We start from the raw sequence: 19,424 nt of genomic DNA, 5'->3' as shown, positions 1-19,424 counted from the left end.
GAGCGGCCGTGGAGCATGCTGGGAAATGTAGTCGTTCAACGGGACAGGGGTGGCCACGCGTATTTATTTATTCTCTCCCCCTCCCCCGCTGGGACTATCATTGAACTTCCAAGCGTTAAGTAATAATAAAAAGGGGGCGGTGGTCATTTATCACACAGGCCGACGAAGCATGTTTTGTGGAGAAAAGGAGGATTTACGCGCACAGCACGCTGGGACATGTAGTACTTCAGGGATAAGCCGACCACGCCGAGCTCTTCTCCTCCCGTTAGTTATGCCTTTGAGGCCCCGCTAGAGAACGCGGGAGGGAAGGCTCCGCCCCTGCCCGGCTCCCCTTGCGCGCCTCAGAAAGAACTCAGCGCTCAGGCGGGCTCCTAGTCTCCTCCTCATCCTCGGGGTCCTTCCGGCGCGGGTGAGAGGTCGCCGCGAGGGGGAAAGCGCGCGGTCCGCTGTGCCGCCGGCTCACGGTGGCGGTGCTGGCGGGGCCGACGGACGGACGGGTCGCTCGTTGGGCCATCCGGCGCCGCGGAAGGAGCAACGCGCTGCTCGCGAGTTCTCCCCAGCCATGTCCTACTGCAGGCAAGAAGGTACTGGGGGAGAGAGAGAGAGAGAGAGAGAGAGCGCAAGCATTGCGTTTCCTTATGGGGGTCTCATCCCCGGCTCCTTCTCCCGAGGCGCTTGGGAATGCGCACGCTTTGGCCGCCCTCTTCTTCCCCTTCTCGGTTTTCTTTACCCTCGAAACAGCCCTGCGAGCTGGACTGAGAAGAGAGTGACCGTCCCCAAGGTCACGGGGTGGGAAGCCATGTGGCTGAGGAGGGATTTGAACCTTGCTCTTCCACATTTTAGCCACGGAGAGTGCGGGTGGGCAGGTTTTTTAAGAGGGCTCATCTCGTCTGGTGGTGGTGGTAATAATAATAATAATAATAAATTATTTTAATGAATAATAATTATTATATTTTATACACTGCCCAACTGGCTGGGTTTCCCCAACCACTCTGCTTGGCTTGCAGTACATATAAAAACATAGTAAAACTTCAGACATTTAAATACTTCCCTAAACAGGGCTGCCTCCAGGTGTCTTCTAAAAGTCAGATAGTTCTTTTATTTCCTTGACATCTGATGGGAGGGTGTTCCACAGGGCGGGCGCCACTACCAAGAAGGCCCTCTGCCTGGTTCTCTGCAACTTGGCTTCTGGCAGTGAGGGAACTGCCAGAAGATCCTCAGAGCTAGACCTCAGGGTCCAGGCTGAACGATGGGGGTGGAGACACTCCTTCAGATATACCTATTAAATGTATCTGCAACTGAGTCAGGTGTTGGAAACGTGGTTTGTCAGGACACCTTCTTTTCCAAGGGCTTTTGGGTATTTGCAAAGTTTGCTGGTCACGAAACATCCCAGAGACTGAACTCTGTTGTTTTGAACGTAACGTTGCTGCCTTTATTGTTAGTTCACCAAAGCCCAGCACTGTCTGCTCTGACTTGGCAGCATCTCTGTCCTGCAGGGATGGGGAACCTGTGACCTTTATTATGATTATGATTGATTATTATTAAGTAGATTATTAGTAGACAAACACAACATTTGAACACAAGCTTATATTTATTTGTGAGCAAGGAACTTTGGTGTTAGGCCACAGCTATTTTATAAACAGTGGTACCTCGGGTTACATACTCTTCAGGTTACATACGCTTCAGGTTACAGACTCTGCTAACCCAGAAATAGTGCTTCAGGTTAAGAACTGTGCTTCAGGATGAGAAATTGTGCTCCAGAGGCGCGGCAGGAGCAGGAGGCCCCATTAGCTAAAGTGGTGCTTCAGGTTAAGAACAGTTTCAGGTTAAGTACGGACCTCTGGAACAAATTAAGTACTTAACCCGAGGTACCACTGTACTGTAGTAGTATATAGTTTTTGATGTTCGTGGTAGGATGCTGTTCCTTTTACTGACAGTTAACAAAATGAGGCTTGCTCAGTCTTTCCCCCCACTCTCTTTCTTAGTTTTCCCTTCCTTCCCCCACTGAATAGAGTGAATGAAGTTATGACACTGTCTAGCAGTTGCTGTCCAGTTATGCAATGATAAATATGTTGTCATATTTATCATTACATAACTTTCAGAACTGTAAACTGCAGCATCTGCAATTTAATAGTTGAGTCTAATAAGGAGTTAGGTAAACAGTTAGGTAACTATGGTAGTAATAAAGTGGTACTAATTTTTAAGCGAAAGCAATGAGTTGTGATTTACGATTAAGCTAAAGTCACTTAAAGTCTTAAATCAATACTTCTAATTATGGTATGTTTGTGGGGGTCTGCTTTGTCTAATGCTGTGAGACTACTGCTGTGAGTTGGTGGCTGAAGGAAAGTTAGAAACTGAGGTATGAAAGCTAGGAGCTAAATGGCACCTTAAACCTACGTTATGGGCACAACAAGGGAATGTCTAGGTGCTCTTTTTTATAACAAGAATGCAAAGCTGAAAATGAACTGCAGCTAAAATATTATGTTCAGTTTTCACATGGTCTAGTCCTTCCCCTGCCTGCCCACCCCCTAATATTCTTATGAGGGTCTCCTCTTCAGTTTTCAGAGAGTAGCTGGAAGTGGGGAGGCAGAAAAAGGTCCTCCTTTTCTTCCACTCTGCAGTTTTAATCAAATCTTAGGTGCAATACTCTGCCCAGAGCTCAAAAAGTGCTATCACTAATGAAATTCCCTGTCGCAAAATGCGCCTAGAACAATGGGAGTTTCGAACACTGGCTGTGTATTTGAGACACATAGTAGTACAGTCATACCTCGGGATAAATACACTTCAGGTTGAGCACGTTCGGGTTGCGCTCCGCGCTGACCCAGAAGTAACGGAGCATGTTACTTCTCGGTTTCGCCACTCGCGCATGTGCGGATGGTCAAAATGACGTCATGCACGGAAGCAGCGAAATGCGACACGCGCAGGCACGCTATCACGTCTTAGGTTATGTTCAGGATGCGAACGGGGCTCCAGAACGGATCCCGTTTGCATTCCGAGGTACCACTGTACATAGAATTATAGAACTGTAGGTTTGAAAAGGACCCCAGGAGTCATCTATTACACTAACCCTCTGCAAGGCAGGAATCTCAGCTAAAGCATCCATGATAGATGGCCATCCAACCTCTGCTTAAAAACCTCCAAGGAAGGAAAGTCCACAGCTTCCTGAGGGAGTCCGTTCCACATCATTGTCAGATGCTGTCATGGCACTTGAACTGTAACTTTATTGGTAGTTCAGGCAACTCCCCATTTGCATGGGGGCTGCGTTCTGGGTGCTTGTGTGAAATCGCATATAATTGGAGCGCTCATTGAAAAAGCAAACACCCAGGCCTGCCCTCACCCTGTTCCTTTTTGTTACGTTTTTGGCTCACTTCCAGATTCAGCCTGATGCATGTGTGTGTGTGTGTTCATGCACATATCGGACACACCTAAAACGGCCACGCCTGTATTTCATTTCCATTATGTATAGATAGTGTGCTTTGGTTATATGAGAACTCACATTTGGAGAATGAGTTCACACTACAGTCGTACCTTGGTTTTCGAACAGCCTAGTTCTTGAATGTTTTGGCTCCCGAACAATCGAAACCTGGAAGTGAGTGTTCCGGTTTTCAAACGTTCTTTTGGAAGCCAAATGTCCAACAGGGCTTCTGCAACTTCCAATTGGCTGCAGCCAATCAGAAGCCGTGTTTGGGTTTTCGAACATTTTGTAAGTCGAACAGACTTCTGGAATACAGTGGTACCTCTGGTTACGTACTTAATTCGTTCCGGAGGTTCATTCTTAACCTGAAACTGTTCTTAACCTGAAGCACCACTTTAGCTAATGGGGCCTCCCACTGCTGCTGCACTGCCGCCGCATGATTTCTGTTCTCATCCTGAAGCAACCCGAGGTACTATTTCTGGGTTAGGAGAGTCTGTAACCTGAAGCGTATTGTAACCCAAGGTACCACTGTAGATTCCGTTCGACTTCCAAGGTACGACTGCATTAGTATTTTGGATTAAGAACAAAAGCAAAATATCAGGTAGATAAATTTTTTAAATCCACCTTAAGTCTGTAATTGACAAGGAGAGAAACTTTGCAGTAATCTCTCTGAAAAATTGCCTTTCTTTAGAAAAAATAGATCTGAATGAAGCTAATCAATTCTGTGAAATGAGTGGGGTGAGTGTTGTTACAAGATGATGTAATGCTTCACTTGCCTCTGGCCTTTGTGAGTTACTTTGGGTTAGGCAGCACTTCAGGGAAGCCTTTCATTGGAAGTGCTGATGCATGATTTCAGTGTTCTGGGGGCTGACAGTGGGGATGTGTCCGGGGAAAATCTCCATTGCAGGGTCATCCCAGGATAGCTGTTTCATGTGACCATATTTGGCTTGCTCCAACGCCACACTATAAAATCAAAGCAAATTGATTCACAATGGAAGTTAAACTACCCTGCTGCCATCATAAGCTCATTACTATTTGCCCCGTCTTTGTTGACTAATGAGATTAATTGATCTCTGACCCCTTCGTACCATTTTTTAAAAAGTGTTTGTGGACAGTAATCGGTCTTTTAGTATTAACAAAGCCTTCTCTCAAATTTTATGTGTGAGTCTTCATCAAAAGTTGGGGAAATACAATGGGATGAAGCAGAAGAGCCAAAGGCCTCTCTGGAGCCAGCCCAATGTTTATTCTTAATTTCTGAACATCCTCCAGTTCGCTTTAACCAAATGTAATGGCCAGACTCATGCACACAACTTTGATTGAAGCTTCTCCAGTGCCAATTGGAAGAGAATCATGAGCTTCTACTAGGAATGCATCTTTATATGGAATTGTTCAAAGGCTTCTGTTGGACAACTGTTCTGGACAGACTGTTCTATCTGGGCCTAATGCTCTTTGTGTCTCTCTCTTTTTTTAATTTTCAGGAAAGGACAAAATTATATTTGTGACCAAAGAGGACCACGAGACACCAAGCAATGCTGAACTGGTAGCAGATGACCCCAATGATCCTTATGAAGACCATGGTCAGTAGTAGAGAGGGGAAAGCATAATGTTCAATAGGGCTGTATACTGGTACTGAAATAACATCGTAATAAGTCTTTCAACACAAATTGCCGGTTCCTGTTAGCAGAGAGATTTGCTCAGTAGCTTGTAATAATCCAGGGTATTTAATGTGTGCTCTTCTATGTTTCCATGTGTTTAAAATTGGGTTTTCTTTATTATAAAAAATGTAGTCAGGAATCTCTAGGGGGCAGCAGTCACACACAGAGACAGCTATGCTTGCGATGTACTGTGTTGGCTGTCACCTGTATACGATCCTATCTGAACCCTATCTCTCAATATAAAATTTCATGGTGTGGATTTGTTTTAAAATGGGCGTTCACAGTGTGGCTGGCAGTGAAAAGCCTCACATTTTTCTCACTTCTCCATAGTAAAAACAGCTGTGCTAAACTAAAAAATGTGTATAATGTATTTTCTAAGCTTATGCCCCGTTTTAGCTATCTTGGGGCTTCAGCAAAACAAACAATGTAAAACAAGTAATAAAAATACTTTAACCCGCCCCCTCCCCAACAGCTAAAACCAGTGTATAAAATAAAGGTGTAAAAGTTATATTACTGAATAACTTCAGCAAACCTACACATATCTGGGGTTATTTTTCATGGGGCTGGTCAGCATTTTCAGGCATCTCCTATGCTAATTTTGTATATAATAAGCTGCTAATTTAGAGAGAGTTTGGGGTGAGAGCAAGAAAAGTGTGGTGCGGAGTAGCCACTGGTAGAATAACCTCATCGCTTTACTAATAGCAGTACTTCCACCATAGAGAAGTTTCTGTTACTTGTATTTAGGACACCTTTGGGAGCCTCAAGGGGTCTAAGCCCATGGGGTCTCATATGGACTCTCGACTTTATTTAGCACATTTGACCTACATCAATAAAAGCAATACTAAATCAATGTGGAAAGTTCTCCTAACTTATTTCACTTGGTATTTGTGCCACAGTAATGGCAGAGCCCCCAGTCTGACTCCTCTTCGTGGTACTGTACTCTTGGTCTAAGACAAAGGTTTTTGGTCAGCCTGGAGTGGGTGTTTTTTACCTTTTCCCCACAGTAGTCTGGACATAAGCTTATTCATTCCAAAGAAGGGAGTACTAAAAACTGTTGGCCGAAGTGATACGTTCTTCAGTGTTGCCTGCTAAATAAGCAGTACACTGAACATAAACAAGCAGTGTACATCAGGAATATATAAAACAAGGATAAGTATGTACATGAAAACAGGACCTGTGGGAATTGTGAATGAAATGCAATAAAAGGTTAATGAAACATAACTTCAGTTATTGAATTAGAAGCAGCTGTTCATAGACCTTACTCTAATGCATTTAATAAGAGAATACAAAAAAAACACACCCCTCCTCCAATAAGTAATTTGAAAGCTTGCTGTGATTAAGGTTAACCTTGTAATCTTAAGATAAAAAGAAATAGATGTCCCTTTCCGTGCTCCTAAACTCCTAGGCTTCAGCCACCATCTGCATCTTATTGCAGAAAGACGTGCAGCAGCAGAATTTGAGTGTCTCTCACCCTCTCCTTCAGCCTTCATCATTTCAAGCAGGATGTATTGCTGGCCAAGAACCAGCATAGTGTCTACAGGCTGGGGGGAAATGGCTTTGCAGGCTGTTGGCACCTCCCATTCTGAGATTCCTGCGGCAGCTTCTAAAGGTTTAGAGTTGAATTTCCTACTGGCCAGGAATACAAAAAGATGAATGATGAAGATTTTCCTCTCCGCCCTTCTTTTTTGTCTTGGTGAAAAGCAGTTTTGTTGAGGGGGAAATCAATGCGATCTTGTTTAAAAGCAAACCCACTTCCAAATGTGAAGCCAAGTGGATTTATAGCAGCGCAAAACAAACGAATTAAATTGACCCTTCAGTTTGTTAAGAGCCAGCTAACTGAGGCTCCCATTTGTTTCAGTGAGATTGGCACAGAATAAACTCCTAGTAGGTTGTACTTGTTTCTACCAGGTTTTTGTTGTTGTTATATAGATGAAAAATTACCATAATGTACCACAAGGCCTTAGTGCAACAGTGTTTATATTTTTAATTTGACATTTGAATGACATTTAAAACTGTTTTCAAACTTTAGCATTTTGGTTTCATTTTAATTTAGTGAGAAATATTGTGGTGTTGTGTGTTCCAGTATAAAAGATCCCACCCACACCCAAAGTAGCATAGGGAATTATTTTCTGAGAATAATCTCTGGCTCTTTGTATTGTCGTGCTGGGATTTGACAGTACAGTATAGCTTTCCAGCTTTCCATTGCAATAGCTTCTAAAATATAATTGGGGTGGTTATAGCAGAATTTGTCTGGTTTTACTGGCTAATCTAATTATGGCTGCAATCTTAACAACACTTACCTGGGAGTAAACGCAATTGAATTCAATAGGACTTCTGAGTACAGTATATAGTTAGGGTTGCAGCTTATGCTGTCTCAAAAATTTTACAAGCAGCTCCCAACTGCTTCTGTTTCTTCAAGGAACAATTGTTAATGCTCATAGTTCTCTTTTGAGAATGTTTCAGCATGAGTGCCAAGCAAAGGAAACTATGCTTCATGTACACGTTAAGTGTTTTGTATTTGACTGTCCTCCCTGTGCTGGAAGAAGTGAAGTTGTCTTTAATCATAGACGGCAGAAAGTCTTATCAAGAACCTTCAGCCAGTGGTCCTATAGTGCATCAGTTTTGAGTTCTAGTTCAAGAAGAGAAGTGGCCCTAGGTCACTGAACACTTTCCTTGGCATTTGTGAAGGGTTGTTTTCTTGGCAGATTTTTCCCTAGTTCCGTGAACATAGAAAGTGTTCCACAGAATCTTCTTCCTAGCCAAGAGGCTGCAGTACAACAGTTGCAAGCTCCAGTTCTTCTGTGCTACCTGATGCCAACATGGGGTCTTCCTGTCATCTCTCATCTGCATTCAGCGTGGCTTGTATAATTCGCAGAACTTGGGTTCCTGCGTGCTCTTTAGAAAACTCCCACCTAATAAACCCTTTCAGCACAAAATTCATTCTGTAGCAAAAGTTAGTAAAGGTAAAGGGACCCCTGACCATTAGGTCCAGTCATGACCGACTCTGGGGTTGCGGCGCTCATCTCGCTTTATTGGCCGAAGGAGCCGGCGTACAGCTTCCGGGTCATGTGGCCAGCATGACTAAGCTGCTTCTGGTGAACCAGAGCAGCGCACAGAAACGCCGTTTACCTTCCCACCGGAGCAGTACCTTTTTATCTACTTGCACTTTGACGTGCTTTCGAACTGCTAGGTTGGCAGGAGCAGGGACCGAGCAATGGGAGCTCACCCCGTTGCGGGGATTTGAACCGCCAACCTTCCGATCGGCAAGTCCTAGGCTCTGTGGTTTAAACCACAGCGCCACCCGCGTCCCTATGGAACGCAGGTGCAAAAGTTACTAGCCTACAATTCATTATTAGCCCGCCTACATCTGCCTGTTTTCATTTGGGCTATATTTACAGCCTGAAAGAAGGAAAAGAATCGACCTGTAGCACTTCAGATTTTGTGGGACTCTGAACTCCCATCAGCTCTAGTCAGCGTAGCCACGAGCTAAGGATTATGAGAGCTAAGGAATATGGGAGCTAGGGAGTATGGGAGTATCTTGAAGGCCACATGTTCCACAAAGCAATCAGTGACTATTTGCAAGGCTTTTTGTATTCTGAAAATACAGAGAGATGCTGGGTTCATTCAGCTGTGGTCAGAAAGTATTCCTAAATTCAGAGTCATGAGCTTCCTCTCTTCCCAACTCCAGTGGATCTACAAGGAAATGAGAAGCTTTCACTTCTTCTTTTTCAATGGACTATGGTTACTCATTATGTCTGAACCCAGAATAAATTATATTTTGGCCTGTTTCCCTAAACCATAGTTAAGGTTAACCACAGTTCTGGGTCTGGAAAGAATAATAAATCATGTTTAATTGAAAATGGAAGCCACGCTGCAAGTGGGGATTTGGCATTATGTCTGAACTCTGTATCCATGACTGCTCAGGAAGCAGATTTGCACAACCAAGTGAACTAGTTAATGTGGGAATGGTTTACAATAGCTTGAATGTGATTTAGGTTGCACTCTTGCCCTTTGGACTCGGTTATCCTGCCCAACGTGTAGAGTGGAATTGGAAGATTTTAAATTTTAGGAGTGGTTTTTAACATTAATAAATGTTTTAACACAGTTTCAAAGTTACTTGTATTGCCTGCTTTCATAGTTTTTATGCATCTCTACTTAGATGTAAGACCTAGCTAAGTGGAAGTAGGACTGCAGGGGCTGAAAAATCACCCTCGTTCCAAGGGTTCAGACTAATAAGTCCTATAATTTTACATCAGTGTTCAGCCCCATTAGTGCTCCTATTGGATGCATAGCAGCAGGGCTTGGTGAGTTGCATCTGGAGAATTTCGTGACCACCGTGTGATCACTTGCTTATGGAGGCTGCTCAGATTTGCAGATTTGGAATCTTGTGTTTTCTCCTTCATAAAGCAAAAACACAATTCTGCTGTTCCGCACAAAAATTGCCCCTCACCTGCTTCATGTTTTCCTTCCCAGACTTGGCTACTCATTTAGGAGCAAAAACATGAAAGCAATGAAGGGGTTTTTTGTGATTATCATCGGCATCTTTTATGTTTGCTGCTAGTGTCAATAGCAGTAGTAGAAGTGGCATCTTGTCAACGATAGGGTTGATTGTAAGCAGACAATTGATTGTATTGGTTTTAGGGGAATTGAAACTGACTGTGTGGGCTCAGTGTGAAATAGTTACCCTTGTTCATCATATTGAATCTACAGCACACAAGTTCAGTCACATCTCCATTATCTGCCATTAGCTTACTGATTTAGAATCATAGAATCATAGAGTTGGAAGAGACCACAAGGGCCATCGAGTCCAACCCCCTGCCAAGCAGGAAACACCATCAGAGCACTCCTGACATATGGTTGTCAAGCCTCTGCTTAAAGACCTCCAAAGAAGGAGACTCCACCACACTCCTTGGAAGCAAATTCCACTGTCGAACAGCTCTTACTGTCATTTCTTTTTTTCCTTCCTAGGTTTGATATTGCCTAATGGAGATATCAACTGGAATTGCCCTTGCCTTGGCGGAATGGCGAGTGGTCCTTGCGGGGAACAATTCAAGTCCGCCTTTTCCTGTTTCCATTATAGCAAGGAAGAAATAAAGGGATCCGATTGTGTGGACCAGTTTCGTGCAATGCAGGAGTGCATGCAGAAGTACCCAGAGCTGTACCCGCAAGAAGATGATGACGATGAAGAAGATGAAGAAAAGCAGGGCAAAACTCTAGAAGCTGCTGCTGCTGCTTCTGTAACCAAAGAGGAAGAGAAGGGATCCAGCTAATGAAGCTCCACGGAGGCTTTGGTCTCCTTTCCAACTTCAAAGACACACTATAACTTATGCAAAGCATCTCCCCTTCCCTTCCCTTCCCTCCCCTCCCTCTCTGCCCCTTCTCCTGATCCTTCAAGGAACACCCTTCACCTCTCTTCAGTGCACTGTGTCCTGTGAAATTACTTGCTGCAAGGAAGTAAGACACCTTGGCCTCATGGTCTCAATAATGCTGCAAAGAGGTCAGTGCATAGCAGGGGGACAACCCATTCTTAGGCACTGCCGCTGCTTTAATAGTTATTTCCTTCTCCAGTCATGTTAAGTTTGCAGGTTGACTTGAACAAGACTAGTAGAGAGGTGGAGCCAACACACAATCTGGAGGAAATCCGTCAGCAAGGATGTCCGGTCAGGGTTGATTTTCAGTGATTGTCTCAGATATTCCCAATGCTTTTTGGGGGTGGGGTAGGAGGCATAAAACTCTTAAAATTGATTCAGAAACTGTTGAGAATGATTGAAGTTTTCATTTGCACAGTTTAGATGCTTTAATAGCATGTGAAATTTGCATACGCTACTGATTTCTGGTAATGGAAAATTATTGTGTGGGTAAAAGGGGGGAATGATTTTTGCATTATTATTTTTTTCAAAAGTGTTGATCAGGTCTTGATTTCACTGAGTTGATAGGGGAGAATGCTAACTACTGTTTCTCGATGTTCCTGATCAACCCTGCTTTTGTGGGATTCCTCTCTGTTCAAGCCTGTCACTTCTCCAGACAGGTTGCTAAAATAGATGCCCTTGACAAGGAAATTGCAATGTTACCTGGTGTAACAGCCTCTGACTAGATAATTGTGACTAGAGTGTACATTAAAGGCAAAACCTTTCTAACTTGCATTGAAGCCTTCATGTCTTTTATTAATGCTGGCGATTGATTACTCAATTCTTTTCCTGTTGCTGTTGTAGCCAAGCTACTGTATCCTGGAAGATGCACGCTAGCAGAACTACACTGTGTTATTTAGATTTATGGATTTTTGTGTCTAGTAGGCGAGGTTACGCTCCAAGCATATCTTTAGCAAGCAAGTTCAGTGTATGCTGAAATCAAGCCGAATTAAAATCTCCAAAAGGTTTTAACACAATTGCTGTACCTTGGTGCTTGCTGGTACAGTAAGAACTTAATATGCGAACACTTGATGAACCTTCTGGATCAGGCCAAGGGCCCATCTAGTCCAGCGTCCTCTCATCACAGAGGCCAACCAGATGCCTATGGGAGACCTGAAAGCTGGGCAGGAGCACAACAGCACTCTCTGCATTGACGATTTCCAGCAACTGGCATTCAGAGGCATAATGCCTCTTGCCAGTGGAGGTAGAACATGGCTAAGCTGCCTAGTAGCCGACGATAACCTTGTCTTCCATGGATTTGTCTAAACCTCTTTCAAAGCCGGCCAAGTTGGTGTATGTTTACAGTGGTGTTAATGAGCTTCCAAGTGTTACCAATTGTCACTTTAGCAGCATATTATCCTCTGCGCAGACACCAGACTGTTAAATGTGTTGCAAGTGGCTCTCCTTGCTGCCTCTTCTCTTAAGTGCCGCCTGATTTCTATCATTCACTTTTCATTTAACGAAGTGGAGTGGAAGTACCAGCTCTCTGTCAGCAGTTCACTCCTGGGATGGATAGCAGGCATTTCGAAAGTGCATTCTACTCTTTTTTTTTTTAAAGAGAAAAAGAGCATGAAAAGGCCTCTCAGTCTGCATACAGAGTAGGCAACAAAACAGGTGCCAAAAGTGCAGAAGTGATAAAAGCTTGGCGCCTAAGCCGTTGGCCCAAAGAGATGGAGCCTTGAGTGATCAGATAAAATATAGGGCACTTGTTAAGAGTGGGGTTTACCTGGACCTGTCATTTCTGAAAAGGAAACTCAGCTGGCTGGGTATTAAGGCAAACAAATTGCCAGCCTTTGTATTTTCTCGTCTCCTTTCTCATGCCTTTTTTCTTTCTTTCACATTTTGAAAATGATTTATAACAGTGTTTACAGAATCTGGGTGTTAATGTGCCTTTCACAAGAGACTGGGAGATGCTTCTTTGTGTGGCCATCCCACAACAGTCCTGCCAGCCTTTGAACACTGTAGGACAGGCATAGGCAAACTTGGCCCTCCAGATGTTTTGGGGCTACAGCTCCCATGATCCCTAGCTAACAGGTCCAGTGGTCAAGGATGATGGGAATTGTAGTCCCAAAACATCTGGAGGTCCGAGTTTGCCCATGCCTGCCATAGGACCTAAGGGCCACCGTAGGAAATGGCTCTCTTGTTGCTCCTGTAAGGCCTCAAGGCAGCCACAGATTTACATATGAAGATATTGGCCCCCATTTTAGAACCTGTCTAGCATGAGCAGGGAGGAGTGAGAAGGAAGAGGATTCTTCAGTAATGGCTTATTTTTAAGGTACAGTATTTACCTTTCAGAACTTCATTTTCAGCATTTAGTAAATACCAGTATTTATTTTGGTGGGGCATGTGTAACCAACAGAGCAGTTGCAAACATGTCCGGACTATGTACTTTCTGTTTCCCGTTCTGTGCTGCGAAAACAGAAATCGGCATAATTCTAGTTCACAAGCACGTGAAACAATATGCATATTGCAAGTTTGCTTTTATAAAGCGAATAGAAGTCCAAAAATGTGGTGCATGGGCCTGTTGTGAAATTGCCCAGTTTAGGGCATTCCATTAAGACCCTCATTCCTCTCTGGTTCTTGCCTCTTAAAACAGGGATCACCAAGGTGGCGCCCTCCAGCTGTTGTTGGACTCCAGCTCCCATCAGCCCCAAGAGGCTTAGCCAGTGGCCAAGGATGGGAGTTATAGTCCAAGAGCACATGGAGGGGGTCCCCATTGGTTATCCGAATTCCAGAACAGCCTTTCTCAACTATGGGTCCCCAGATGTTGTTGGACTACAACTCCCATCATCCCTGACTACTGGACCTGCTAGCTAGGGATGATGGGAGTTATAGTTCAAAAACACCTGGGAACCCAAGAGTAAGAAAGGCTGCTCTAAGAACATAACCTTTTCTCCCCCCCAATCCTTCTGCCATCATTTCTCCTGTCCAGTTAATAAACTAATTTTTGCCACTCCATGTAAGTCAAGGGATTTTGAGCCGAAGTATTATTTGCCCATGCACCTTTTTTTTGGTACCCACAAAACTGCAGGTACAAAAGCAGATCTACGTTAATCCATTTTTTATATGGATGAGCTATAGCAATATTTAGCTAGCCTCTTTACATCACTGAATGCTTCTTGTCATAACAAAATATGAAGGAGTCAGTGTTACATTTAGACAATATAATATAAATGTAGTTTACAATACTGTATCCAGTTTGACTTTAGCACTTTTAATGAAAACTGTGAGCAACTAGAAGTAATGGCTTCTACTCATAGATTACCTGAAATGCATACCGGAGTCTAAATAAAAGAACAATTGTACGTAGAAGGCCTTGGCCTGTGGTTAAGTACGAGCATTTTTTCACATCGGACAGTGTTTCCCATAACCTACAGATAACCTTTCCACGTGTTTAAGTGAAGTTAGAGTTCCATTTCTCTTGCAGCTGAGTGGCATTCAAAACAAACTTCACAATCTTTAGGACAAGTAATATCTGAGCAACGCATCTTCTATTCTCCCATTTCAATTGATGAAAATGTGTCCCTAATGGATGCCTGACTTCAAATGGAAGCCTTCAGTTAAGCCAGTCTGGTCAATATTACATCTTTGTAAACGCTAAGGAATGCAAGTCTCCTTGCCTTGTAATATCTTTTCAATAGACTGCCCTGTGTGACCCAAGTTTCATGTTCCAGGTGTGGCTTCTGTAGACACCATTTCAAGCTCATGGAGGTACACTCACTTTTTGTGTATGGACTTAGCAATTTCTCTGCAAGACTGACCTCAGGCAAAAAGGTTTGGCATATTGCAACAGAAGCTAGCTGTATAGAGAACTGATGGGCCTGAGCGGTTTTGCAAGATGTTAAAAACTTCTTGTTTTTTAAAAGGAATAAATGTGCACGCAGTGAATTGCAAACTAAAAAGTAGATACAGAGGGGAAAGCACAACTAGTGTGTCCTTCGGTAAGATGTCAGCCGTGGGGGTGATGAGGAGCTCTCAAGCTGCAGAAGAAAGTAACTGCAGCAAGTCTGGATTCTTGCATTTGTAAGCATCTTGAGCCTCTTCCAATGGACAAACATGTCCTGTTAGCTGTATCTGGCTACCTGATTCGAGGGGTGGCAGGTCTGGTGAAAGCTGCACTTTACACATGGTTTAGAGTGACATGAGCAAGCAGGACAGGGCTGCAGTGAAATAAGCCTATGTCCCCTCTCATCTCATGGGCCAGGAGTAGTTTGAAAGCTTTTGCTTAGCCCATGGTTTGCTTTTTCATTTGGACTGGCATGAGCTCTTGTTAGTTTCAAACAAGGCAAGTTCAAACCATAGTTAACTGCAGCGGGCTTGTTTAAACTTAACATAGTCATGATGAGCCACAGATGGCACAGTAAACTGTTGTTAGTCAGAAGCAGAAGCTTTCAATCTGCCAGCTGTGCAGGAAGAGGAGGGGAAAGAGTATGAGTATGAGCCTGTGAGACACACACACATGCTAAACCATGATTCCGTGTAGCAAGCAAAGGTAGCCTTTGTATCTTTGCAGATTTCTGTGTGCCTTGACTAGCCAGGACATGGAATGCTACTTGCCAACCTTGCAGGTGATGCAAGATGCAGTTACATGAGTGTTCTGTGCCTGCCCACAAGTGCTTCAGCTCTTCAGGAATTGTAGAATCAGAATTGTAGAGTTGTAGTCCAATCCTCTGCACTGCAGGAATCACAGCTAAATCAGTAAAACAAGGCAAGATCAATAAGACAAGGTGTTGTGTTTCTTAAAGGCCAACACTTAAGCATTTTCATGGTGCCATTGTCTTTGAACCAACCAACAGAAAATAGAGAATACCAGCAGCACTAGTTGACCATCTTTGTTTCATATTAGAGAAGAGAGCTCTTTGAGAAGCCCTGCTCTTAAACGGAACGTAATTGCCGCAGGCAAGTGGTTGCTGGCAGCTATAACCCCAACAGTTTTTACATGAAATATTAGCAGGACAGCACTTGAGACTCAAATATTGTCTTGGAAAGAGCAGGTCAGAATAACCACATGGCTGTTCCCAGAGGTAGCCGATGTTTCCTTGAATGTATGTCTCACTAGCGGCCCTGCAACCTCTTCTGCGGTGGTTTGGTGAATCTACCAACGCCAAACCAAATCAACTTCCAGGACTTCTTTCACTACTTGCATGCAGAAACTGTGGGCCGGTGCTGCATTCTTCCCTCACAAAGGAATCATCGGTGCTGCACAAGCCCTTCTTAGCGTGGTGCAATGGATGCCGGGGGGAGGGCAAGCTGGGAGAAGACCTTTGATGAGAGCAGGTGGGCTCAAAGTTAAAGCCAGAACTATTGTTGATTTGGTGCACGTATTGAGAGAACAGCCCCAGAGAAGGCAAATGATATTAATCCAACTCTCCACTCATCAGTCCTTGTAATCTCTAATCCAACTCTCCCCACCTACCACTTCCCCCAGAAGCTCTGTGAAAGAATGGAGGTGAAGTCCATTGAGACTCCTGCCTGCAGGATCAGACCCCAGCCATGCCCCCCTCCCTGTACGCAGTGCACACACTTCACAGAATCCCCCAAGGGGCTAAGTCCTGGGAAGGCGTTCAGCCTCTTCTACCATCTCACAGGCTCTGCCTGTTTGCTTCTCTGGTGGCAAAGTTCGGACACAGACAACATAAATCTACAGAATCTTTCCATCCCGGTGCAAATGCTGAGGGCGCACGTACACACTCTTTAAGGACCCCCAAAGGCTGCGTATGTTATTCTAACTGTAGCTTGCTTAGTGAGCTGAAAAGATTGCCGAATAAAGCGGGAGTCATGTGACAGGCCAACCGTTGAGCATGTTGTCGCTCCAAAGCTCGACAAAGTTGTTTGCTCATCCTTTATGGCTGCTTCAAAAAAGCAACCCACCCACCCTGAAACAAATGCTTTAGTGAAGCAGCTGTAAGTTTATGCATTAGTAGTATCAGGATGGGACTTGAAAGCATCAACGTGGGATGCATTTTGTAATCTTGACACTGGCTGGGGTGGGTGGGGTTTAGCTCTGGATAAATGATGTGGGCAAGCTATAAGCTGTGATTCCTAGGCAAACAAAGTTAAGGGTTGAGGTTTCCAAGTCTGTGTGGGCTGGGATTGTTTGTCGTTGTCCTTTGTCGTTGTCCTTTGATTCTTGGAAGAAAGAACTCAAGGCACAAGATGCCTCCCTAAAACACAAAATATGACGGGGGTGGGGAGAGAGAGATTCTGTTTTTAAATTCCCCTTAGGAATGTTCTGATAGACAACAAGAGAACTACTTAGGCCTTTCACTGCAATATTACTAACATATGCAAAGTCTGTGGCTTTTGCTTTGAAAGAAGGTATTATTTGCATCCAGTTCGAAGCATGTCTGCGACTAGTTTCCCCCAGTGAGCTTTCCAGGGCTTCACCAGGCTGTTCATGTTCACGAGAAGTTTGTTAGTCCGTGTGTCTTCCTGTCCTGCTATCAGATAGTCTACACCTGGTTTGGAAAAAGAACAGCAAGGTGTTAGAAAAAGAGTAAATTCTAAATCCACCAGCGGATTTCACATTAATTTAAAAAACCAACCAAAATGACCCCTCTCCGCTGCGAAGAGTACTAAGCACACAGGATCATATCCCTGCTTTGAGAAATGATGCTAGCACAGAGATCATTTCTCCTTGAAGGCTGCTCAGTAATCTCACAATAAAGGCAAAAGGGTGGTCAGTGCATCCCTACTGCAAGCAATAGATTTGCCTGATTGTCAGCTAGGCAGAGGGATCTTTGACAATCATAACAGATGCCCCACCAACACGGCCTGGACATGATGGCTGGGCTGGCTAGTGCCATAATCACTTAGTATGGGGTATGTGACCCTCATTTGGCCCTGAAAAGCAGTAATAACCCATTCTCCCCCATTTCTGCTACTAGCTATAACCCACAACAGCAGAGACCTCTTCAAATGAATTGGGGAACCAGTCTTATTTACCCTCATCAAAGACGAGCCCGTCACCACCTGCAAAACTTAATAAACATAATGGCCAAAACATTTCATGAAATGCAATTTATTACAGGTAACTAGTTATAAGAAAGAGTCTTAATTATATTAAGGAAAACGACGCCACGGCTCCCAAGTCTTTACAGGTTCCAAAAATAATATAAGGAAAACTTACTGTACGTGATATTTTTACACTGCATTTACATGGTAGATTGACCTGAGATTAACAGGGCATAATCCCACTGCAGGCCTTAATTCACTTACCAATGTAAGGGTGCTCGTGCATCATTAACACAGCTTCGTGAGCAGTCACTGAAATTACCTAAATTTCAAGCTAAAATGCAATTATACTGTTTGTGTTTCTTACATTTAATGTCCCCTGCCAGAAACCCTGGAGAGCCACTGCCAAGCTGTGTCAACAGTATTGAGCTAAATGGACCAAAGGACTGCCTTCTCTAGTAATATATTGCGCAGTTAAAACAATGCCAACTGATGGCTTCCCAATCAGACTTTACATTTAGGGAGCAGGGGAAAGGTGGCAGTTTCTTTTTCAAGGTGCTATATATCTCTGTCGGTGACAAAGGCAGTTGTTGTTGTTGTTGTTGTTGTTATTTTTACTTAAAAATAAACCCACACTGCAATTGCACTGCACCACACCATAAATGAAGTTTTTATGATTATACTCTAATGCCATGAGATTAGATATGGACTTCCTGTCACCAGCTAGGGAAGAACATGCTGTACAATGGCACAGAGATGGTTGGGCAGGGAGCCAGACTGCTGCGCACAGCAGAAACTCCTGCTGAATGCAGTGCCAGACGGGACTAGCAGGGGCGAGTGTGGATTATTTCCTTGTCTTTTCCCAAAGACGCCCTTCCCCTTGCTCAAAACAAAACAAAAAGGGACAGGAAGGGACACTCTGTGGACATTCAGGAAGAAAGGGAATGCAAATATAGTCAAAACTGGACTTGCAAATTATTATCTGTTCTGCTGCTTGTATGCATGTGCATTAAACTAGTCCACATGCCAACAACAACAACAACAACAACAACAACAACAACAACAACAACAACAACAACAATATATTTATACCCCGCCCATCTGGCTGAGTTTCCCCAGCCACTCTGGCGGCTCCCAATCGAGTGTTAAAAACAATACAGCATTAAATATTAAAAACTTCCCTAAACAGGGTTGCCTTCAGATGTCTTTTAAAAATAGGATAGCTGCTTATTTCCTTGACATCTGCTGAGAGGGTGTTCCACAGGGTGGGCGCCACTACCGAGAAGGCCCTCTGCCTGGTTCCCTGTAACCTCACTTCTCGCAGCGAGGGAACCGCCAGAAGGCCTTCAGCGCTGGATCTCAGTGTCCAGGCTGAACGATGGGGGTGGAGACGCTTCTTCAGGTATACAGGACCGAGGCCGTTTAGGGCTTTAAAGTGTGGCATTGAGGATAGTGCTGGATTGGGGCTTGTGCTCAATTCCCTGCTCAGTCATAGAATTCTACAGCTGGATGGGGGTCGTGACAGTCCCCTGCTCCTCACACAAAATAAAGAACTAGAGGACCTCCAACAGATGCTGTTTCAAAAACTCTACTCCACTCATAGAATCAGAATTGCATAATTTGAAGGGGCTCTGAGGGTCATCTAGTCCAGGCATGTCCAACTTTGAGTAGGCTGTGATCTACAATCCAGTATCAAAAACTGGCAGTGATCTACCACCCTCCGAAGTCATTGAAGTTTGTTAAATAAATAAATGGATCTTTATTTCACAGATGCAATAGTTATGTTTGGATATCATCATGACAGATCCATATAGTTGTTAGATGGACAAGTAGCTAAACAAGTGAGAAAAGTCAAACTATATTTTTATTAGTTTACACAGATCTGAGGAGCCAGTCAGAGTGCACCGGGATTTTCCGCCTTTTTTCTACTGTTGCTTTAAATCGCAGCTGACTTTGTGTCAGCATCCCCACGTCTGCGAGCTGGTGGAGGAG

At 44.0% G+C, this 19,424-nt stretch overlaps 2 protein-coding genes across 3 annotated transcripts in view; one reads left to right on the top strand and one right to left on the bottom strand.

Moving 5' to 3' along the window:
* Positions 1–451: 451 nt before the first annotated feature.
* CHCHD4 (coiled-coil-helix-coiled-coil-helix domain containing 4) lies at positions 452–11,213 on the top strand. The gene is made up of 3 exons (XM_083493609.1): positions 452–584; positions 4,894–4,992; positions 10,039–11,213. The coding sequence occupies exons 1-3, from the start codon at positions 563–565 to the stop codon at positions 10,338–10,340; spliced, it is 423 nt and encodes a 140-aa protein (XP_083349735.1). The 5' UTR covers positions 452–562; the 3' UTR covers positions 10,341–11,213.
* Positions 11,214–13,627: 2,414 nt separating this feature from the next.
* Positions 13,628–19,424, bottom strand: part of LOC310701364 (netrin-4-like) — a 56,569-nt gene continuing 50,772 nt past the window's right edge. The window contains exons 10-11 of one of the 2 annotated variants that reach the window (XM_083492133.1): positions 16,762–16,936; positions 13,628–16,642 (exon numbers count right to left, since the gene is read on the bottom strand). In XM_083492133.1, coding sequence (XP_083348259.1) covers positions 16,800–16,936 — 137 coding nt within the window. In that variant the 3' untranslated portion in view covers positions 13,628–16,642; positions 16,762–16,799. Of the gene's footprint in view, positions 16,937–19,424 lie in introns of both variants that reach the window. The other variant, XM_083492132.1, reaches the window with a different exon arrangement.

The sequence above is a fragment of the Podarcis liolepis genome (assembly GCF_965112155.1).
Source record: "Podarcis liolepis genome assembly, chromosome: 2".
Lineage (NCBI taxonomy): Eukaryota > Metazoa > Chordata > Lepidosauria > Squamata > Lacertidae > Podarcis > Podarcis liolepis.
This window is presented reverse-complemented; position numbering and strand designations above follow the sequence as displayed.

Coding starts and splice junctions, on each gene's coding strand:
- CHCHD4 (XM_083493609.1), top strand. CDS start 563: ATGTCCTACTGCAGGCAAGAAG. Junction 585..4,893: donor GTCCTACTGCAGGCAAGAAG/GTACTGGGGGAG, acceptor TTTAATTTTCAG/GAAAGGACAAAATTATATTT. Junction 4,993..10,038: donor TGATCCTTATGAAGACCATG/GTCAGTAGTAGA, acceptor TTTCCTTCCTAG/GTTTGATATTGCCTAATGGA.